This window comes from Lepidochelys kempii, chromosome 4 (genome assembly GCF_965140285.1).
Source record: "Lepidochelys kempii isolate rLepKem1 chromosome 4, rLepKem1.hap1, whole genome shotgun sequence".
NCBI lineage: Eukaryota > Metazoa > Chordata > Testudines > Cheloniidae > Lepidochelys > Lepidochelys kempii.
Window position 1 is genome coordinate 38,252,784 of NC_136383.1, and position 24,106 is coordinate 38,276,889.

The 24,106-nt window shown below is 41.1% G+C and overlaps 1 protein-coding gene across 6 annotated transcripts in view; it reads right to left on the minus strand.

The window, feature by feature from the left end:
• The window catches only part of PDE5A (phosphodiesterase 5A), a 94,914-nt gene that overhangs the window by 16,636 nt on the left and 54,172 nt on the right, over positions 1–24,106 (minus strand). For 4 of the 6 annotated variants that reach the window (XM_073341003.2, XM_073341002.2, XM_073341001.2 and 1 more), the window contains 6 exons: positions 12,450–12,596; positions 10,828–10,953; positions 5,947–6,041; positions 1,655–1,742; positions 353–453; positions 178–255 (listed from right to left, as the gene is read on the minus strand). In XM_073341003.2, coding sequence (XP_073197104.1) covers positions 178–255; positions 353–453; positions 1,655–1,742; positions 5,947–6,041; positions 10,828–10,953; positions 12,450–12,596 — 635 coding nt within the window. The remainder of the gene's footprint in view (positions 1–177; positions 256–352; positions 454–1,654; positions 1,743–5,946; positions 6,042–10,827; positions 10,954–12,449; positions 12,597–24,106) is intronic. The other 2 variants (XM_073341005.2, XM_073341006.1) reach the window with 2 other exon arrangements.

Below are 24,106 nucleotides of genomic sequence, written 5' to 3' on the forward strand. Positions count from 1 at the left end.
TCTTAACAATATTCAGATCCAGGTGTTCATTAACTGACCCACTTGACTTGTGTCAGCTTGTACTGGCCCAGATTAAACAGATTTATGTTGGCTCTACTGAAAGTAATAGCAGTGTGAAGTGGAAAACCTGATAGTTGGTAGTACAGTTTGTTTTTTAAACATCTGCCATTTACTTACAAAAATAGCTCCTTCTGCAGAGGATCTTCCCAGTTAAATTGCTTCTTTTGTAGAAGTTCAAAAAACTCTCCCCTTCTCCTTAAAACCAGTAAAAACAAGAGAAAGATTCACAATCAGTCTGACACAATCCAAACACCTTTCAGCAGCTGTTCAGCCAAATGCATCTCTAACTTACTTAAAGTACAGTGCTAAGTCTGTGGCAAGAATGGCTTGTTTTATCATTTTCAGCGTGGCCTTGTATTCTTCAATGGAAAGGTTGCTGAGAATCTGGTTTCCCTTTAAAAAAAAAACCGCAACAACAAAAAAGCAGTGTTAACAATAAAACTTGGAACATGTCACCAAATTATTACATCCCCTCCTAGATTCTAAATCACTGGGAGTTGTTTTCTTGTAATTGATGGTTTCTTCCTACTCTGCTTTCTCTTGCATTCTCCAGCCCATGGCACCTGCATAAAAACATACTATAGTATTCTTGAATAATAGCCCAAAGCTCTGTAGCAGCATCAGAGTAAATGACTGTACATTAGAATACTATAGTATTTTTATGAGGGGATATACAAGAGACAGAGCAGTCAGGGAGCAAAGACCCTTCAAAGTCTTTATTTCATCCCAAAGAATTCATTTTCCACAAGCCACATCCTGGAGCTTCTTCTTTTTTCCTCCAGTAAAGAGACTGTAACAGACAATTATATTTCTTAGGAACTTACCAACTTACCTAACATACTGTCAACAACATATAAGACTCATTCAATTACAAAACAGCATAAAAAATAAGTCATTGCAGTCACCCACTGCAAAACCAAAGCATACTGGGGATGATGTAAGGAGATCACATCTACAGTGTATCCTAGCTTCTGTCAGGTGAATCAAGGTGAATCACTTTGTACTATTAGGTAGGCCAACATTACCACGCCACTGATATGAAATGAATAGTGTAAATGTGCTATTTCTAAATTATTGTGCATGCTGAATAGCTGGTCTTCATAATTAATAAATAATGTAGCCGGAGATTAAGAATGCGGTCATTTTATTTACATATTTATTTCAATTCGGTTTGGATTCACTTCTGAATGTCAGTGTTTGGCTTCTGGGGCTTGGATCAGGCTCATCTCTAGCCAAAAGGTACTTAATTTATTTTTCAGAACTGTTGTGTGCATGTGTAAGCAGGGATATACCTTACAAGGCAAGCAACACTTCAAACAGGAGTTCATTAAAGGAGTGGCAACAAAGCTTCTCATTTTCTTTGGTCCAAGGAAGCAGATACTCAAAATGAGAGTAGCAAGGCTTCCCTTATCAGGAAACATTTGGAAAGGTTTGGTGACTCTCAGAAGTGGGGCTATGTATTTGCCTTCTTTACCCAAAAAGGAATAAAGATCATTTAGGAATGTATAATACTGGGAATCTATCCAGAAACTAAAAATATAAGTGAAATAGGCTAGGGCTTCCTTCAATGCACACACAGAAACGAGGCATTTACCGGACTATTCAGGATCATCAGGCACTGATCAAAATGGTGATGCTCCATGATTGAGTGGCAATAGAGCTGAGCCAGTGGATGTTCGCTTCTGAGGAGTAAAAATATCACTTGGAGAAAATGAGAAAGCAACTTAAAGGTACCAATCACTTAGCAACAGTAGCCAACACAACTTGTTCTCCTCCCCCCAACACTTCATTCCCCGTTGGTTCTCTTTTCCCCTTCTTCCATGTGACTAGGCAAACAGAATGGATGCATTTAGAGAGATGTAGAGGGGAGCACAAATGCAGAAACAATGTGATTACTTTTTCAAAATACTGACAGCTCCGAAGTTCTGTTTTTGATTTAAACTTGTGCCTGTAGAGGTCACTAACACACAAGCAATGAGAAAATAATACAAGATTCTTTAAGTGTCAAGAGTCTAAAAATGAAAAAGAAAAGAACACATAAAACTTCAAAAGAGTCAATTTTTTTTAAATACACCTACATTTACTTATCAGGTGACTTCTTGAATAAACAATCTAGGGAGGTGGCTTTTCTGCAACTACTGAGCTTGTAAGTAGCAAATGGCAATAGAAACTCAACCCAAAGCACACTAAAGTCAATGAAAAAGCTCCTAGTGAATTCAGTAGGCTTTGGATCAGGTCTTATAGGAGTCAGTGCCAGCCATACCCTTCTTAGCTTGCGACCCTAGTGACTGCACACCAGTCTTCTTTCTCATTCTGTTGCAAAATAAATGCTTTGATATATAATGAACAAGTTACTGAGCTATCATCATTTCTCCTGTGAGCAACAAAAAATCCAAAGAAAAATGGCATGTGAGTTGTGCAGCCCTTATTGTACCACTGATAGAACAAACAGTATGAAATTAACTGTACGGATGCAAAGTTTAATCCTATATTGTAATATAGGATATTGAGCTTATTGTGCTTACTTAATTTTGGATAAAATAGGGAAACTTCTTCTCTGAAGATTTCTCCATTTTCTCCTTCTTCTCCATTGCACAATGGTGTTGTTTGCTTTTATTACTGAGCCTGGCAAATCTCCTGTTTTTAACCATTTGACCCTCATCTCCATATCATTGCCCTGATCCCTTCAGCTAAGGACTAGTTGGGATTCCCTCTGAAGCTTGTTCCACTGCTGACCCTGTATCAGGCACTATAGTCACCTATAACCTGATCCTGCAAATCCTTACCCATGCGAATAATCCTTACTTAGACATACAGTCCTATGTGCCTACTTGCATGAGGACAATTTACTCACATGAGTAACTGGAACTGCAGGATTGTGCCCCTCTTAGGAGACCGGTGCAAAGGATTATTGGGAAAAGTGCAAGATAGTGTGTGTGCGTATCCTACGATGGCTGCCAATACATCTAGGGTGCAATTCTGCCTGCAATGAAGTCACTGGCAAAACTCCCATTGACTTCAGTGGGGTCAGGATTTCATCCTGATCGGAGATGCACATAACTAAGGAAATACACAAGTTACGTTCCCATCTACTGTACCAAACTGGGGCCAAGAGTGTTGCCTCCTCAGCACTTGCAGCCTCTGCTGTTCTGGGAAGAAAGATACCAGTGGTGGGAATAAACTCACGTTCCTAACATGATCGTTGCATGGCGTTTCCATTAGGCCCACAGGCCAGGCCAAAGGACACCATTCTTTCTGAATACAGTGATTTGATGATATAACCTTCTTTCATTGCTCTTACCTTCTTTACACACACATTTGGAAAAAACTGTGTATCTGCCAAGAGATCCTAAAACGGAGTCCATTTCCTGTAATATGTGCTAGGAGGATAATTCCCTTATTTTTTTTTTAAACCTATTGCTCAAGAAAAGAATCTTGTGCCAAGTATCACTCCCCCTCCCCCAACTGAAAAAAATAATTCATCTCTGGAAAACTCTTTTACTTTTCATTTGGTTTCTACTAGCCTGAGAGATTTAAAAACAAAATCCCTGGAACTGTTATTAATGAAAAAATGTAAAGTTGTAATCGACTCTGCTTTGTGGCATGTGTGAATGTTGGGTTTCGCTGTCTATGACTTTTTCCCAGGACATTTTTGAAGAGCAGATGACGCATATCCAGATGTTTTCCAGGAAATTTATTTTTAAATAAATAAAGGAAAAACATAGCTAACTGGTTCCAATCACTGTTTGTTTGTGGGTTACTGGATTCCCCATTTGCGGGACAAAGGATTGCCATCAGTTCAGCTTTTTAGCTTTTTTTTTGGTCTCACATTACCATACTTGGAACAATTCTAAGCCCCAATATTTGAGTGTGGATCAACAGACCTGAGAGGCAGGAATTTCCTCACTTTTTACTTATTTTCCTATATTTCCCAGTCTTTCCTTTCTCACATGCATATACTTTTCCTCCTCTATGGGCTATCTTGACAACACCTTACTGTGCCCACCAAGTATAAAGTAAGCCACTTCCTCCGAAGTCAGCTTCAACACTACTCTCCAACTCCGTCAGAAAGAGATGCTGAGAAATGCATAATGTCTCTCTTCCCCAAACCTGGTCAGAACCAGACACTGCTGCGATATCACAGTAATTCTTTTATAACTATAGTGTCTAATCAAACTATTCATTTAATCAAAGCAATACATAGAGGTCTCATCTGTCTCCCATTCAAGACAATGGCAAAACTCTCTTTGACTTCGGTGGTGCTGAATCAAGCCCTAAATGTTAGATATCGGTGGGAAAAAAATTCAAAATCACCATAAGTCACATTGGAGCATAAGTGTCATTGACTTTCAAGGAGACTTACGTTCCTAAGTGTCTAAGTCACTTTTGAAAAGTGACTCAGGCCATGTCTACACTACAGGGAATACAATGACATAGCTACAGGGGGTTAGGTCAGAGGTGTGGCGTACCATAAGGATGGTTTATGTAAGGATGGTTTCTAATTTAGAACATAATGTCAACAATATTTTATCTGTGAAGTTTCAGATTTTGAATTCTTTACAAAATGTGTCTTTTAGGGCCAGTTTTTCAAATATCTCCCAAATGGCATCTGCAAATGCTGAATGAATAACTAACTGAGTGCACAAATATGTGCAAATTCAAAATATTTGACCACAGTTTAGGTGACCTATTAAAAATATGTGCTTCACTGAAGTCAATGGGAATTGTATCTTTGACTTCAATGGAGCTTCCATGGCCTTGAAAGGAGATTGGTAAATGGAGTCTTTAATATAAAGGACATCAGTTCCAATTCAGCCCAAGGTTTAATATTACACCATAACAGCAGATGCATTATGAAGATTGACTGCTTTTCTCTGAAGCAATGAGCACAGGCTACTGATATAAAACAGGATACTGGAATAGAATGACCATTGTCCATTTTGGCAGGGCAGTTCCTATGTTTGCATGAGGTGTCTCAAGGACATGGTGAAGTAAATATTCTTTTGAATGTTGAATATTGAGAAACTGGAATCATGTACTACAACAGAAATTTGCTAATCCGCACATAAAATAGTGGTCTCTTTGACGGGATAACAAGATTTAAGTGGTGATTGCGCCTTCTTCTGGCCAACTGCACAGGGGTGAACTTCACCCAAAGTTCTTAGTTGTGGACAGTGTATGATATTTGTGTGTGCATGGTTTGGCTATGAATTACCATTATATCTGCAAAGGCAAATTGCTATTGGACTGACATTTCTGAAATTACAATTCTAGGTTTTCAATTTTGCTGATTGAATTGTCACTGACAGTTCTATAATGATTTAAAGTTGATGGGCAAATTGATAAGGACATGAATTAAGGATCAATAGTTCCATATTGATACCAAAAGCAACATCACACAGTAGTATGGAATTAGAACGCATTTAGCACTATGAGTTAAGACTTCAATTTATCACTTCTTAATAAGTTTTAATATCCTGTGTTGAGTTCATTCATTTAAACTTCCTACATACTACTAAATGACCAGCTTTGTTTTATTTTCTGTAATTTCTTATTTAGCTTCTGTTTTTATTAATTAAACATACATTTTTATGAAGTCTTACATCTGTATTTTAGCCTAAACATCCAGTATTTTACCCAGCATTCAATGAATTCATGAGAAACATGGGTAGCTGATCAGTTAAAATTACTAGTCATGGTGTGTTTATCCTAATATTCTCAGATTTATTGATTTGCAAAACTCATTAATTCACAAAGGCTCTCCCGTCATTAGTGCACATTAGCAAGATTCTACTCTGTCTAATTTTCTGGGGTTTTTTTATTAATTTCGGTGAAATAAGAAAACATATCTGTGCTCTTCCTTCCCTTCCTAACAGACTTGCTTACCTCTGTATATAAGAGTTATTCACCCCTCTGTGATCCAAATCATGGCTTAGGGCTGCTATCAGCAAAGCAAGTATCTCTAGGTCAGTCAGCTTGTTCTGTATGTAATAGGAAATACAAGAAGATGTCTGTTAGCTTTGCAATACAGATTTGCTACGAAATGTATTAGTATTGTCAATGTATACCTTCTAGAACTTTGATGGTTTTAGTCAGAATAGGACAATTAGTTTCCTCAAATGAATTAGACTTTTAAGGAATAGGTTGATGTATTAAAAATAATAGATTAGATCCTCCTCTGGTGTGAAGCATAACAATAATACCTAGTTCTTATATAGCTCCTTTTACCTGTAGATCTCCAAGTGCTTTACAAAGGAGATTGCTATCATTATCCCCATATTTTTAATATATGGGGAAACTGAGGCATAGGGAGGGGAAGTAATTTCCCCAAGGTCACCCAGCAAGCCAGTGACAATGCTGGGAATTGAACCCTTGTCTCCTGAGTACCTTATCAACTAGATCACACTGCCTCAATGGAGCTGTACCACTTTACATCATTTGAGAAATTGGTCCCATATTTTAGTCAAAACCTCATCAAAGAATTATCTTTGGAGTTTGGACTGATCAGGCAATAGTGTTATACCAATAAAATAAAAACCAGCAGGATCTTATTAAAGGGAAAAAGGCAAAATACCACATTTATTGTGGATACAGAAAGAATCATAGTAAGCAGTTAGTTATAGCTATAACATTCCATTCAATCTCATATTTATTCACACATTCATTCATACAAACACACACACAGGTTCTGCAAGGTTGTTATCATAGTTACCAGCCTTAGAGTTGCTCATGCCAAGCCACTGGCCAGGTGGCCTGGACATGAGGAGGGAGCAGGGCCTTGTCAGATGCTCATCTGATGCTCCTGGAAGTTGGTTTGCAGAATCAAACCCCAAAGTTCTCACTTTCTAGAGTCCGTTTTTATAGGAATTTCTTCCTATGCCAGTCTATGGGAATTGCTTCATCATGCTGTTGCTGAATCAATCAGAAGATAGCACATTCCTGACGGCTCCGTGCTGCTAGATGTTATCTTGTTCTTTGGTTCTCCCATTCTTGAGGCTGTTGGGTGGATTCCAGTCTGCCCTCTGCAGGTCCTCTGGTTATTTCCACTTGACGCCTTCTTCAGCTGATGGCACTGGATTCTTAGGCTGGCACCTCCCTGATCATTCAGTTATTATCCACACCAAGCATCCATCCACATACATCCTCTATCTCTATTTTAATCACAATTGTTAATACAACAAAAGGGCGGGGAGTCTCTGGGTGCTGTTTCTGTTGTTACAGAGTATTGCTTTGAGTCTCTCTCTGTGTGAATTGCTTTGAGAACAGACTGTCTTAGAATGTACTACCGCAATTAGCAGCTTGCAAGTTTCACACATAGAGGGAGAGAAACAGTACCAAAAACCAAGAGACCTCTTAATTAGTAATACCCTGGAATTTAAACTATGGGGAATCAAACTCATTTGTGCTTTTAATACAGAACTCCTTTAATATGATCCAACAATAGAGCCAGGTCAAATGTTCCGTTGATCACTGGGCCAATAAAGGGACGGTAGTTTAAGGATCACAGAAAACAAAATTAAACACAGCCTGGCTCATTTTTAATGTATATGTTTCCAGAACCCAGAGCAGAACTATCCTGCCAAGAAGTGGGGGAAGAGTAGAAGTCATAGCTACTCCTCCGTGGCCATTTCATAACTCCAACATAGTGAGAAACAGAAGCTGGTGAAAAACTACAGAATCACACAATATCTTCTGAACGTGAGAACACCACCACTGCACAACCACAAGGGCAGGAATTGAAAATTTTAATCTCTCTCCTTTCCAGCTGGTAGCTACATGGCTAACTGGCATATATACCATTTGAAGAACAAATTCGGTCAGTCAAATTCAGTGGGGCTGTTCCCACTTCTACAGATGATGAATGGGATCTGAAGTGCGGATAGCAAACAAATCAGTCTGGAAATATCTGGCTTTGTGATTATCTTAGGCAGATCTGTGTACCAGTGCTTGCTCCCCCCGGCCCCTGTTCCGTAACCAGAAAATATTGAGAGCATCTTATTCAAGGCCACTTCTGATTCCATGCCATTTCTTCTGCTTCTTGTTAATCAGGATGGAATGTATACAATGTGTACAATAATTTCTCCCAACAGAAGTTGTTGTAAGATGACACAAACAAATTAGTAACAAGGGTTCCTGAATTTTAAAAAAGGTCATATTTGATATTTATGAAGAAAAACATTGTAGTAAGGTGACTCTTTTCTGCTGCACCTTCCTGACTGATGTAAGATATAAGCATAAAACTCAAAAATGCAATTATTTAACTTCAAAGGAAAGGACAAAATCCTGTAGATGTCTGGTTTGTGCCATTTTCTTTGGAAGCATCTACAGGACCAGGCCTATAGGATTTAATTCACCATAGCTGCATACGCTGCAGCAATAATTTAACAACACAAACTTCTATGTCAGAAGGTAGAGGAAATAACCTGTGGAAATCCATTTTAGATTTGATTCTAACAGGGAGGAACTGATTGTGAATCTGAAGGCAATTTGAGTACAAATGATCATGAAATTATAGATTTCATGATTCAAAGGAAAGGAAAAAGTGAGAGGAGAAGAATAAGTACCATAATACAGACTTTAACAAACGTAGAGAACTGGATGGAAGATTTTCTTCCCATGGATCTCAGAGAAAAAGGAGCTGGCTGATTCTCAAAGAGACAATATTAAAGCCACAACAGCAAACTGTCCCGATGCAAAGGAAAGATAGGAAGAATAGTAAGAGATCAATATGGCTCCATTAGGAACTCTTTAATGACCTGAAAATCAGAAAGGAATCTTATACAGAAACATGGACAAATTGCTAAAGATGAGTACAAAAGAATAGCACAAGCAAGTAGAGCTAAGGCACAAAATGAGTTATAACTCGGAAGGACACAAAAGACAAGAAGAGGAGGTTCAGAAGAGAGGAGAATACAACAGAAGCAAGAGAAAGATGAAGGAAAGTGTAGTCCTCTACTTAACAAGGAGTGAGTGCTAAAAACAGATGACATCAAGAAGGCTGAGGTATTTAATGCCTATTTTGCTTCAGTTTTCACTAAAAAGGTAAATTGTGACCAGCTACTTAACACATTAATATTAACAAGAAGGGGGAAGGAACACAAACCATAATAGGGAAAGAACGCATTAAAGAATATTTAGATGTATTCAAGTCAGCCGGGCCTGAGGAAATTCACTAGCTGAAGCAATTTCAGAACCGTTAGTAATTATCTTTGAGAATTCATGTAGGATGGGTGATGCCCCAAATGACTGGAGATGTGCAAACACAGTACATATTTTTAAAAAGGGGAACAAATAGGACCCTGCAGAATTATAGACCAGTCAGACTAACTTTGTAACCTGGAAAGATACTGCAACAAATTATTAAACAATCAATTTGAAGCACCCAACTGATAACAGGGTGAAAAGGAATACCAGCATGATTTTGTCAAGAACAAAATAATGTCAAACAAAACTAATTTCCTTCTTTGACAGGGCTACTGCCTAGTGGATGGGGGGGGGGAAGATATAGAGGTGATATATCTTGATTTTAGTAAAGCTTTTGACACAGTCCCACGTGACGTTCTCATAAGCAAACTAAGGAAATGTGGTCTAGATGAAATTACTATAAATTGGGCCCAAAACTGGTTAAAAGACCATATTTGAAAAGTAGTTACCAATAGTTCACTGTAAAACTGGGGGACATATCTAGTAGGATTCCCAGGGGTCTGTCCTGGGTCTGGTACTATTCAATATTTTCATTACTGACTTGGATAATAGAGTGGAGAATATGCTTATAAAATTTATGGAGGACTCCTGGATTAGCATTCAAAACAACCTTGACAAGTTGGAGAATTGGTCTGAAATCAACCAGATGAAATTCAATAAAGACAATGCAAAGTACTGCACTTAGGAAGAAAATAAAATCAAATATACAACTACAATATGGGGAATAACTGACTAAGCAGTAGTACTCCTAAAAGGATTTGGGGGATTAAAATGGATCACAAATTGTATATGAATCAACAAAGTGATGCAGTTGAGAAAAAGGCTAATATTCTAGGGTGTATTAACAAAAGTATCATATGTAAGACACAGGAGGTAATTGTCCCATTCTACTCGGCACTGGTGTGGCCTCACCTGGAGTACTGTGTCCAGTTCTGGGCACCACACTCTAAGAAAGAAGTGGACAAACTGGAGAGTCCAGAAGACAGCAAAAAAACGATAAAAGTTTTAAAAAACCTGACCTATTAGGAAAGGTTAAAAAACTAAGCATATTTAGTCTGGAGAAAAGAAGACTGAGGGAGGACCTGATAAAAGTCTTCAAATATGTTAGGGGCTGTTATAAAAAGGATGGTGCTCAATTGTCCACTGAAGGTAGGATAAGACATAATCAACTTAATCTACAGCAAAAGAGATTGAGGTTAGATATTAGGAAAAGCTTTCTAATTATAAGGGTAGTTAAGTTGTGGTATAAGCTTTCAAGGGAGTTTGTGGAATCCCTGTCATTGGAGATTTTTAAGAACAGGTTACACAAATGTCTGTCAGGGATGGTCTAGATATACTTGGTCCTCTCTCAGCACAAGGGGCTGGACTAGATGACCTCTCAAGATCCCTTCCAGCCCTACATTTCTATGATTCTAAGGTCAGCTTCTGAAGTCTTCAGAGAAGATGCACTGACTTCAGTGGAGATATTCCAGACTGACATATTGAGATCAAAACTGGGCCTGTGCAAGTGTTACAGTACTTAGTTAATTAAAAGGCTCTTAGGGTGAAAACAGTCAAACATACCTGAAGTTTACCCGATTTTAAAGCAGCAAACATACATTGGGCTGTGTTAAAGGCATGTCTCCAATTGTGATATGCAACATTTTTTCGATAATTTTTCTTCACACTCAAAATCCATCTGCAAAGAACCTTTAACAAACAGCATCATTCAGTTAAATCCAAAATACATTACAACTTTAGTCTTTTCACACACAAAAATAAAATAAAGAGAATTCTAATTATTGTAGATTTAATGCAGAAAAATTACCTTTTCACTTGTTTTCAGTAAAATTTAATGTTGACACACTTTTATGTAAAAATATGGATAAGGAAAATCTGTGTAGTCTCTTAGTTTAACTTCCTCACTTCCAAAACCTAGAGTTTGCTAAACAATTTATAGGCAATTGCAGATTTGTTTTATTTATTATGTGGACAGCTGTATTCCTAAAGTTACCACTCCGTGACATGAACCAACAGCTAAATTATGGTTCCAGGTACACTAGTGTAGACCTAGAATTTAGAGTTATTCTGATTTAACTGAATGAAGAATTTGTTCACAGTATTTGTGTGCTCACCAGAACCTGTTTCATTTTGAATTAGAGGGAACCCTAAAAGTTGTCTGGAAAAGTAGATTGGAAAGTGAACATAAGCTCCTGCCTCACACCAGATGGAATCAAAGCATAAGAAGAGATAGATGGACCTTGTAAATCATGTAAGTATGATATAAAGGCTTTTAAAGCTTATCATATTGTTTGTTGTTATTATTTATGCAGATCCCCGCTAGGTGTTTTACAGAACAAAAAGACATGGATTTTACAGTAGTTTTATGAAAGTGAAAGGTAAAAAGGCCAGATCTTCACATGGTGTAAATTGGTCTAAATCTGTTGGCTTAAATGTAGCTATGCTGATTAATGCCAGCTAAGGATCTTGATATCAGTTTGTTTAAGGGAATTTTAGTGCTCTTGCAAAAGGTGTCACATTGACAGCAATGGAAAACTAATATCATCCATTTGCAAAAAAGAGCAATGAGCAACAGGCGAGAGCAATGTAAGCTGCTACCCTGCCAATATGCTTTAACCTTACTATGGAGGGATCAGGGCTGTTGGGAAAAGATAGCTCAATTTTCCACATCCATTAATGCCTCAGTGTTTCTGGTGAGGGTTCCAACACGGGTGCCAATTGTGGTGGTGCTTTTTTATGATGCAGACACACCTGCACGTTAGGAACTGGATAGAAACCAACTCATTATAACAGATGGTAAGGACTTTGGGTCTCACTTTCACCCTGGTTCTGTCTGAACTGGAAGATATGCATTAGTCAGACACAAGTAATTGGGCTCAATTCAGAGGTAACTGGGTGAAATTCTATAGTCTGTGATATATATAAGAGTCAGATTAGATGATCTAGTGGTCCCTTCTAATCTTAAATTCTAATAATCTTTAAATATATGAATCTATGAATTGATGATTGAGTTGAAAGGCTCTGTATTTCACTACCAATTGCCCCAGCTATCCAGTCTTTCATCCTAAAATTGGTCTTGGCAGTGTGTTGAGGAGTATATAAAACACAGACACACACACATTTTTGAAGTGAAGTTGTCTGATGTTTTCCCTTCACATGTAAATAGCATTCTGCAGCTTCCGTACCTCATGTTTCATTTGGAAATTCTGCACCAGGTTGAGATCTGTGAACATTCGAATTGAACACAGTGTTGTCTCCATATCGGAAAGCTCAAAGTCACTGAAGTAGAAGTCAGTCAGCTTGAGAGATTGTGCAGATGGCACAACAGCCGTCTTGGGAAAAATAAAAGAGAACAAACTGAGCAGTAGCAGTTAGAAAGTCTGGAATAATCACATCTTTTTGCATCAGGAGAACAGCAGTATTCTGATAAAGTTTACCTTTGCATTGTACTGAAAGCTGGTGACTACATTCCCTTGATTATCTGTCCCGATCCTTGTTTGTTCAATGTTAATCTTATTTGGTTCTTAGAATTAATGTAAATTTATCCATAAGCCAAAATTATTAAAAGGGTTACCTGGACCATCCTTCTATCACCTAAATTACTGAGGGCCATCATCATCATGCCATTGATTTTTAAGCAGGTTTTAGCTGCAATGTTCTAACATGCTCCACCGAAAATGTTCAGAGGCTTGTGAATTAGGGACACAAAAGGCACTTCTTTGACCATAAGATCCTGTCAAATTTCAAGTTCCTGCTCTAAACCCTGGAAGCACTAAACCTAAACAAAGAAACAGTAAGAATTGTTTTAAAGTGGATCAAACTACCAATTTTCCTCTAACCTCATTCGCAGAAATGGCTGAAATTGTACTGCTGAAATGTTAAAAAAAAGAAAAAAAAATTACAGTGAGGCTGACCCTTGGCATGGAAAATTTCAGCTCCACCCATTGCAACTTAACTTTCAAAATCTGGCACTACATTTAGCACTAACTATTCCAATGTCTCCAAACATTTTCACTTTCTTTATACAGCAGTGATATTACTATATAAGCCTCTTTGCGGCATCTTCAGGGCTTTTACATTAAGGATATTAGAAATAAATATCAAGATAAATGAAGCAGAGTGTGGCACTATGATCCAAAAGCTCATACCGTTTTTTTGTAACAAATAAAAAAAGGCAGGATTTTCCAGTGCAGTTCCCTTACAGCTGTTTCAACTATATATCTATTGATATGTTTTTTAAAAATCAGATAAAAATCAAGACAGTGAAAGATAAAAAGGAGGCCTGTGTTTTATCTTTCACCTTTATCCTTACTGAAGCCCAGGAATATTTCTATTAACTCTAGTATTGTAATCATGCTGCTCAGCTCTCTCTTGGTAGAAATGACATCCTCCTTTTACAGCCGCATTTACTTTCTTCTCACTTTTATTGGTGTGTATTACTTAAATCAGAAATGTAGAATCATGAAACTGAGGTTATGGAAACTGGCATTTAAAAAGGAATCCTACATTACTATAAACTGCTTTCCCTAATAGTTTTGTCTCTCATTTTGGTTTCACCCAGTGTCCCACATTTGGGCCTTGGTAGGTGAAGGGGCCATGCTGCCAATATTCTCCATAGGAAATAATACAACCACTTGGGAAACCTAATGGCCACTCAAAACGTAACTCCAAATGCTACAAGTTTTTCACATTGTTTCCCAGTGCAAAAACAATGATTTAGTGAACTAGGACCACTATTTTACTTAGCCTTCCTTGAATTGCCAACCTTTTCCACTTCTAAAATGTTGATAATAAATACATTGCATCACAACATTTATTACACCTCACTCAAAATAGCTAAAGGGGGGGAAAAAGTAGTTCTGTGTGTGTCACCCTGGCACCCCTTATTCATCACGGTCATGTAATTAGGATATGTTTTGCACAAAGTATGCCTTGTGAGGTATCATTCTAAAAGTTGATCTGCTAGACATTAATATCTTGTTGAATTGTAGGTCCTTTCGTCGTATGTGAAGTTAGGAAGTTAGGCTATGTATGTGTTACTGAAACATGTTGTGAGGTTGAAAACGCCCACAAGCAGCCTTTCAGGTACAACAGCAAAAAGGCCAAACAATGTTAATGGCTTATTGAGGAAATGCACAGAAGCACAAGGACTACCCCAGGAACTGTATATGATAGAAACCTCTCAGAGATAGCAATACACAATGGGAACTGTTTGACCCACGTCACAGCAAAAGAGTTTTCCAGTAAGTGAGAAGAATATATAAAAGGGGGAAATGCCATCATGATGGCACCTCACGCTCCCTACAGCACACCTGGAAACACCTGAGGAACAAAGACTGAACAGGGGGAAGTGATGGTCCCAGGCTAAAGGGATTTCTAGCCTGTGTATGAAAACCTGGCAAACCCAAGCTGCAAACCCAAGGCAGCTTGTGCCTTAAGAATCTGCTAGCCTGTTTATCGCTCAGGGTGAGAATTTGCTAATTCATCTAGTGTGTTAAGCTCAGTTTGCATTTTTGTTTATTTACTAGGTCATCTGCTTTGATCTGTTTGCTATCACTTATAATCACTTAAAATTTCTCTTTTGTAGTAATAAATTTATTTTATGTTTTAATCCAAACAGTGTGTGTTTGACTAAGGTGTCTGGGGAAAATCTTTGCTTGGTTACCACAAGTGTGCATGGTCCTCTTCATATTGAGGGAGAGGCGGACCAGGTATTAAACCCATATACTGGCCAGATTTGACCAGGGCAGGACGATACTGCTCTGGGGTCCTAGGCTAGTGGTTAGAGAGCCTGCATGTAACTGCAGCTGGGTGTGTCCCTACCTGTGTGAATGCTGGTGAAAGTGCAAGCTCGGAGGGCTTTGCAGCTTGTAACAGCAGCACAGTGTGAGAGGGATCCCAGGCTGGTGGGTCAGAGGGCTCAGTGGTACCCCAATTCCAGGTGGCACCCCAGGGGGAACCTGTCACACTGCAGTCGGTGTAATTTTGTGATTCTCAGTATGGGAGACTCTGTTCTTTTCCCCAATAAATTAACATCCCCTCGTGAGAAATTTCAACTGTTTTGAGGCATATTAAACACAGAGGATATGAGCCTGGCTGTCTTAGGGGGTGGAACTCGCAGGATTTTAATAATGCAAAGTGCAATGGCTTGCTATATCATCATCATCCTTTTAGTGGTGTATCAACTCTCTCCCTAGCTATACAAAGTGAAGCAAACACAAGGCGTTTGCAACCAGATCTTTCATGAGGTAAAAGGATGTACACAGCAGGAGCTCACCAGGACATTTTCTCATGCTTGCATTCTGACCTCTTCTATAATTTATCTCTTTCTATTCACTGATCTCCTGCCTTTGATGCCCACATGGGAAGAAAAGCAACAAACTTCTCCCCAACTGAGAGATAGAAACCACAATTTTCCAGTTATACATCAACACAACTGTGGCTTGGTTATTTCTCCTTTCGGTTCCCAGAGGCAACAGAGCTCCTTCTCCTGTGTCGCTGTTTGAAAGCCTTTTTAACTATTGTTCCTAGCCTGCTCTTTTCTAAATGTAGTATTAACCTCCCAAACAACCACTTCTTTCATCCAATATGTTCACTTTTTCCACCTCAGTAAAATTACCAAGCGGCACAGAGGGAAGGAAAGAAGAGGAGCTACCGTTACCTTTCTCTGCATAACTGTGATGCAATGAGCTGGCCTATAATTACTGTTGCTTACTGTATGTATTTTGATCGTGTCTGGAGGCCCCAATTAGGGACTCCAATCATCATCACCTGTGAAAATATTCTTTGAGGGGAGTTGAGTGAACTGACAGGCTCTGCTCTCCAGTGTGTATGGGTCACTCTCTCTATCCTGGCCCAATGTGGAGGAGAAGCCCCGGTGAGTGTATGACCCAAGGACCTCTTGATGCCAACTGGCAGAGGGATCAGGGGTACATAAGGGTTTCAGAGATTCCCTGGGTCTGGTATCTACATACTAGTCTGCCAAAGAATGCCATGTAAATTCTCTAATGAAAGCCTGTGTCATACTGATCATAGTGAGATGCATGTATGGACAATATGTGAGGAGCTATGGATAGATACTACAAATTATGCTCTCTAGGTCTGTATGTTAAGGCAGGTCACCAAAGGGTGACCCATATACTCCTGTCAGGAGTGGGGGAAGAGATGTTTATCTCTCCCTGGCTGGTCATGTGAAACTGAGTATTATATAAAGAAAAGGAGTACTTGTGGCACCTTAGAGACTAACCAATTTATTTGAGCATAAGCTTTCGTGAGCTACAGCTGTAGCTCACGAAAGCTTATGCTCAAATAAATTGGTTAGTCTCTAAGGTGCCACAAGTACTCCTTTTCTTTTTGCGAATACAGACTAACACGGCTGTTATTCTGAAACCTGAGTATTATATGGGTCCCAAGGGATCCCCATTTACAGTCTGAGCAGAATGCTAATGAGTAGATTGTGGGGGCTTTAAGAACTAACAAGAACAGCAGGGCCCATTTAGGAGAAAAGAGAACTAACTTTTGGAACTATACCTGGGATGCAGATGAATCCCCAGTATTCCTTTAGTCTGTGAGGACAAGCCACCAGCAGGCTTGATCTTATGAATCCCCAATATTCCTTCAGTCTGTGAGGACAAGCCACCAGCAGGCTTGATCTTATGAAAGAGGGATCTCAAACAACCTGATTGAAAATACTGGGAAAAGCAGTTGGGGGTAAACTATCCTGTAGAAGTTAAGATAGGCTCTAAAAAGCATGTTATTATTTTGTTTTATATATGACCCTTTGTTTCCAATATTCTTACTTTCCATCACTTGAATCTCTGTTCTTTGATGATAAACTTATTCTTATTTTCACTAAAAAATATCTAAGTGCTGTGTGTTAAGTGGAGTGATGATTTGGAGTTAAAACTAATAAGCTGGGGTACTGTTCCTTCAGGAGTGGTGAAATCTGTCAGTCTTGTGAGTATTCAGTGGAACAGAGGCTTGGCATTCCACAGGAACACTCAGAGGGTTCAGGGGTTGGTGTGTGCTTATTGTTTGTCTGCAGAGAGACAGCAGAGACTGTGGGGCTCAGAAGGGAGTACTTGTAGTGCCTGTGGCCGGGGTTGTCAGGGAGCTGATCCATGGCAGGTACAGACAGGTCTCTTTCACACCAATGTCTCTTTCACACCACCCTGGGTACCCTTGGGAAGTGTCAGAGGGGGGTGTGCACCCTCAACTCGCCCTGGCAGTGGCATGGCTCTGCGCTCCAGCCCATTGGCTCTTGCTGTGGTGGGCTCCTCCGAATGTGGGAGGGCTAACCATCTGCCCATCCCAAGGAGACAAGGAGGGGGAGTGTAGAGGAGGGGGAAAACAGTCACCAGCCCCATGTAACACCCCAAAGTGAAGATGGGATGTTGATGCCAGGGCTAAAGGGGTGAGGGACCCTGCAGGGAGTTCCTGGGGGAGCCATAAGTGCCTGGAGCAAATGAAGGATAGAAGAGGGGGTTGGTGCAGCCAGGAGGTGGTGACATTTGAGGTGATCTGTACGGTAGACGGACTTGGGTGCTGGTGGCAGCAGAAGTGCCCTGGGGGGTAAGGGGTCATGGACTGACAGGGCGCAGGAGTGAAAGGGGAGGTTGGGGGGAGCGAAGTATTATTTCGGGGATTGGGAGGTTTTAAGAGGGGCATGAGCAATGGCGGGGAGGGTCTGTGGGGCTTTAGGGAATGGAGGGAGGGCTTAGGCAGGGTCATATTTCATAAGGGTGTTGCTTGGGGCAGGTTTGTGATGTGGTGAGTTTATTGGGGAGATGAGGGTTGGTGTAGTGGGAAGGCGGATGGGTGGGGCTGTGGCAGAATAATGTGGCTTCTGGAGTTTGGGTTTATGTGCGGGGCAGGAGAGGGTTGTGGTGTTTATTTGGGGATGGGGCAGCAGGGAGCTGGATGGGTTTAAGCAGTGGTTGAGGGCTAGGTCAGGTATTGGTGGATTATTTGGAGGGGCAAGGGGCTGGGAGCACAAGAAGCCCAGTGACCACAGCTGGCTGTAGCTGGGTCTGGCTTCCCTCCTCCACAGCCCCTTCCCCTCCTCTTGACAAAGCCCTGGCTGGGATGATTTAGTTGGGGATTGGTCCTGCTTTGAGCAGGGGGGTGGACTAGGTGACCTCCTGAGGTCCCTTCCAACCCTGATATTCTACTGTTCTCTTCTCCTCCTTCTGTCTCACCACTCCTCTCTCCCCCGCAGACACCAGCCCCAGCTCTGCTGGAAGGGAAGGGACAGACTCGTCACCACCATGCCAGGAATGGGGTCTGGCTCGCAGTGCACTGGACACACTCAGGACGGACTCTGCCTGCAGCTCCGTGCCAGGGCCTTGTAGATCCACCTCACTGCCTGCCACTGGGCTCCAGGGACTCCCCTTGCTTGTCCTGCTGCTGGGCCACTGGGTAGTGGCAACATAGCTCACATTTGGTGGCTGAGTCCCTCTAGCCCTAGCTACTTGCTGCCTATTACTCCAATGGGCTAACTGCTCAGCACATGTAAATGGGTGCAAAAATGCATGTCTTCCAGCAACTAGACTCTGCTTCAGAGAAGTAACCCTATTTAGGACAGTACTCAAGCATGTGCTAAAGTACAATTCTAAAACGGGATAGACTTATGCCTGTACTTTCCCAGATCAGGACCTTAAACAGGTTAAAAGTAGAAACAGAGCTGTTCTTTCTAGCCAAAGACAGAAATACATATTCCTAATGCAGAGTATACATTCAGATTTAGGAACAAACATTTACCCTGTATTTAAGTTAAAACTGGGCCTAGGAGCACCGACTTCCAACCAACTTAAAATGATCCATTTGATCTTGAGAGTTGTTTGACCTCCAACCCTCCTAAAACAGCTGCCAGATGGCTCCAGAAAAATATGATAAACATGATAAACAGCTCAGTTTTTTGCCATTTCCAAGTGTTTTATTCTGTTGCTAAAAATGTAAACAAACTAAGAAAAATGCTTTCATGAGTGTATATCAGAAATGGGGTTTGTTGACTACAGATTTTTAAAGATTTTTTTTTAAAGGAAGAGTAAGATCAGCTTCTTACCCTGGTTTTAAGAACAAAGAGTCTACTGACATGTCAGATAATGGGCTGTAATACTATACTGGGAACTGTCTGAAAATTACTGAATGGGTATTTGGAGATCTGCAATCATTTTAGGTGAAAACATCCATCTGGCAATTGTCCTAGGTGTCAGTTTTCATTTTAGATGCATGGCAGCAATTTGCATTATAAGTGCAACTACCTTGCTCACTTGCAAACCTCAGTGAGAGTAGATGGGGTGCGGGGGAGGGGGTCACTCTTCCATGGTTTCAGTCCTCTCTGAGAGGTCTCAGAAGGTAGTTGTGGGCAGCCGTTCTTCTAAGCCTAGGATTTTCTCATGTGGTGTTTCATAGAGCTCTTATCTTGTGCCTTCTGTTGTTGAATGTGTATATTCAGTCATTGGAAGAATTAGTGATGAGGCTTGGGCTGGCAGTGTTTTCAGTATGCTGGTGACAGCCAGCTCTTTTTCTGAATTTCATCTGACTCAAATGCTGCCAAATGCCTTACCTGGGGTTTGATAGGGACATAAGCCTGAATAAGGACGAGCTGATTGAAGGTGATCTTAAATCATCTTACACAGACTCATATTGCTGGGTTTAATATGCTTCCAGACAGTATTAAGATAGAAGTGATGCTGGTGAGATGGGGTAAGCAACTGAAGGTATGGCAAAGATCTTATCTGGCCCTTTAACAGAGCGTGTGAACCCACCATTTGTTACTCAAGTTAAAGATCTGGGGCATTACTGGATCCCTAGCTGCTGTTAGATGATCATGTAGCAGCAGTGACTGGGAGAGCTTCTTTGCCTATACACACCTGGCCAGGACACTGAGATAATTTCCTTTTTGTGAACCTTGCTACCAGGATCCAGGCCATTGTCTCCTTGAGATTAGACTACTGCACTGTGCTGGACAAGGGGCTGCACTCTAAATCAACTCAGATAATGATACTAGGGCGGGAAGTGGCAGCATCTTTGGCAAATGGGCTTTCCTGCTGCATGGGGGCACCCAACCCCCAAGGCTTGAGCTTGGGTGGCTAGTCTGAGTCTCTGATGGAGTCACAACATCCACCCTGCTATTTTTAGCACGCTAGCTCGAGCCCTACTAGTCTGAGTCCGTCTACCCAGGATTGGGTGCTCACTCGCAGCTGCAATGTAGACATACCCTTGAAACCTAACGTCCTGCCATTGACCCAGCACAGGTCACAATATGAAATGTTGAAATTCAAAAAACAAACTGGAAACATTGAGAAATTATTCACAAAATATATTTCCCCATTTTTCTCCCCAGCTACAGAAATAGTCAGAATGTTTTGAACTTTGATGAAATTTCAAAATTTGAAGGAAAAAAGATTCCAATAATTTCTCCTCTTTAGGCCAATGCCAGCTTTGATCTATAAAGATCTAAAGCGTTTGGGTGAGAAACCACATCTCTCAGGGTATGGTTTCCAGTGGTACAGCAGAGACACTCAAACTGGAATCCCCCCGCACCAACCAGCTTTAAAAAAAGGAAGCTGCTGGCAGGGCCTTCTCTGTCAGGAACGCTACACTCTGGAGTCAGTCCCCATCCTTGTTCACAATAGCACAAACTGCTGGCCTTCAGCACATGCTACAAATCCGATCACTTTTCCAGGCTTTTGGAAAGGGAAGGTGAATGCGCTGTGGGCTGGAGTCTGTGGTTGGTGTGACTTATGTTTTTCCATTTGTGGTTTTGGGGAGGCTGCAGTTATTTTTGTGTGCATTTGGTTTGATTGTATTTTTAACATATGGCAGAGGCACCAGAGCCTTGGTATATAAAAACAAAACAGAAAACTCTCCCTCTTTTGTACAAATCAACATAAATAAACCAACAAACATTGGCATGCTCAGTAGTGCTCATCACATTGTGAATTATGACCAGCAGAAGGTCTATTGATTTGGCTTGGGTTCTTTCCTCTTAAAAAAATAGTAGTTCCTCCAAGAAGATGTTATAGGCAATAAAAAGAGTGATTCTTTAGAATATTATTCAAACTCTGAATGATGAAATGCAAAACAGAATGCAAGTTTTCTTTTTGATGTCATCTACCACTATCATGTGCAGTTTAATTCTTCTACTCACGTAAAGGAGGCTCACTGAAAATAAAGACCTATTTCACAAAGTAGCAAGACTGACAAAGGCCTATTGTCTCTGCAATAGGAAAGTGGAGCAGGCTAGCGACCAGAGGCCCTTCATGGTCTTACAAATCCTACAGAAGGAAAACAGTTCACTAATGATCTCTGAATCCTGAGAGAGCCACCAGATGGTTGGGAGGAAATTAGCCACTGGCAGCCTCCCCAGAAGATCTGTGGTGTAACTTGTTAAGCCACTAACGTGTTGTTATTTTACATTCTCTAGATGCACACATGAGAGACTATAACAGCGTAAGTGCCAAGCTCAGAGAAAGTGGAAAAAGCAAGCTCCCGATGTTAGCCTCAGTCTGAAGGCCAAATTTGCCCCTGACATTGTTTTAATAAACAAATCTAGAAAGCATTCCCACATTTAGCAAAATTTGCCTTTTGTCTGAAAACTCTTGACTTCAGTTACCACCATTGACCTCAAGCTTATCTTTGGTCTCAGAGAGAAGAGTCAGCAACGGAGTGAATCCAAACAAAAGTTTGACATGTACTGAGGTACTGAGTGGTAAACCAAGCCATAAACAAGGCAATAGCTGAGTTGGTAGCAATATACAGAGCACAGAAAAAGTTAGCTGAGAAGCGAACAGGAGAGTGCAGCATGGGAGCTGTTACAGTAGCAGAGTCCCTTGACACTAAGAGGTTCCAAGAAGTGAAGAGACATTCCAAAGTATGAAACACCATTTGCTATAACACTTTCGATCAGAGGCTCTCAAAGCACTTTGCAGTCATTGATGAACTAAAAAGAATGGCAAATTAAGGATCAAAATCAGTCTGATGTGGGACATGCACAACAAATGAAAGAACATAAGGGATACCCATCTTGAAATGTAACTGCCCTCTCTGATTTGGAGAAAGGATGCAGAGGCTTGAGAGGCAGATGAAGCCAAAGAGAAGAAAGTCATAAAGTAAGAAAACTGGAAAGAGACAAAAGGCATCTTCAGGAAAGATAAGGCAATTTGAGAGAATGCAGAGAATAGCAGAGGCTATGAGAAATGAAGGAAGATGGAGGAATGTGGCTTCAATGAAAACTAAAAGTTGTAAGAATAAAAGATAATGCAGAAAAGAACTGTTTTAACAGTTTTGGCTGCAGTTAGTATTCTGTCCTCAGACTAAGAACCCAACAGAGATCAGCAGCCCAATCAGTGATCAAGAGGCAAGCCCTGAATGGAAGCCACTAGAAAGAAGAGACATGTTCTCCTGGGTGGTATCTCCGTTGGGGAAAAGTGGCCCAAGGAAGTGTGGCCAAAAAAGAAAACATAATTGTTGCCTCCTAGGGACTAGGACAATAGGTATCAAAGCCAGGAGTCCTCTACCAGACACACAGATAAGATACCAGACACACAGACAGATAAGAAGGGAAAAGAGATATCTAAGGCCATCCATTTAAGTTAGAAGCATACCTAATGATAACAAACTTCAATTTTATAATGAAGAATGTGGTGACTGAGAAATTCAGGGAAGGACAAACAGTGGGCATCAGCAATATGTCCCAGAACTGGAGAGGCATGAAACATGCCTTGACCTACTAGATGCAGTGACTCATGGGGTAGTGGATGTTAACTACAGAAGTACACAATGAGAAAAGGAGGGGAATACATTAATTATAATATCCCAGGATTAGTATTTAGGTAGAGATAGAAAAACAAAATTTCTGTCCTGTGGGAATTCTGATATTTCAACATTTGTTTTCATCCCAAAGCAGATGAAAACCTGCAATATAAAACATTTTGTGGAATGAAAAGTTATCAAAAATTTTGATCCAGAAATATCTAAAATTTTCATTCTGGGATAATGTTAAACTCTGCATCTGCCTGAGCTGCCGTGGTGTCTCATGGTAGTTGTAGGTTCAGACCTCAGTGCCCCCATTCTCCCTGTGGACCAAGCTCCCTGGCTAGACTACATCTCCCATGATGCACTGCTGTCTTTTCATGTCCCATGATTAAGGCTGCATGTCTGTCACGGAGATCATGGATAACGTGACTTTCATGGAGATCATGGATAATGTGACCTCTGACTTCTGCAGCAGCCAGCAGCAGCAGTTTGGGTGTGTGGGAGGGGGCTCAGGGCTAGGGGTTCGGGTGCGGGGCGGCACTTACCTTGGGGTGGAGGGGCTCCCTGGCTCCCACTGGCATGTCCCTGAAGCTCCTAGGTGGAGGCACCAGGAGGCTCTGCACCTGCAGGCCCTGCCCCTACAGCTCCCACTGGCTGCTGTTCCCAGCCAATGGGAGCTGAGGAGCCAGCACTTGTGGCGGGAGCAGCGCATGGAGAGCCCCTGGCTGCCCCTCCCCTAGGAGCTGCAGGGACATAAGGAGCTGGATAGGGAGCCTGCCAGCCCCGCCAACCCTCCCCACCCCCAACACCAGCAGGGGTCCTGGGCTGCGTGCCACCCGCCTCCCCTCCAGCACGAGTGGGGAGCCCAGGCCATCCCCCCCGCCAGCACCTGTGGTGCCTCCAGACTGCCCCCTCAGAGCACCTGCAGCCCCCTGGCCAAGTTTTAGTTAGGGGTATACAGTAAGAGTCATGAACAGGTCATGGGCCATGAATTTTTGTTGACTGTGCGTGATCTGTCCATGACTTTTACTAAAAATACCTGTGACTAAAACGTAGCCTTACCCATGATACACCAATGAAA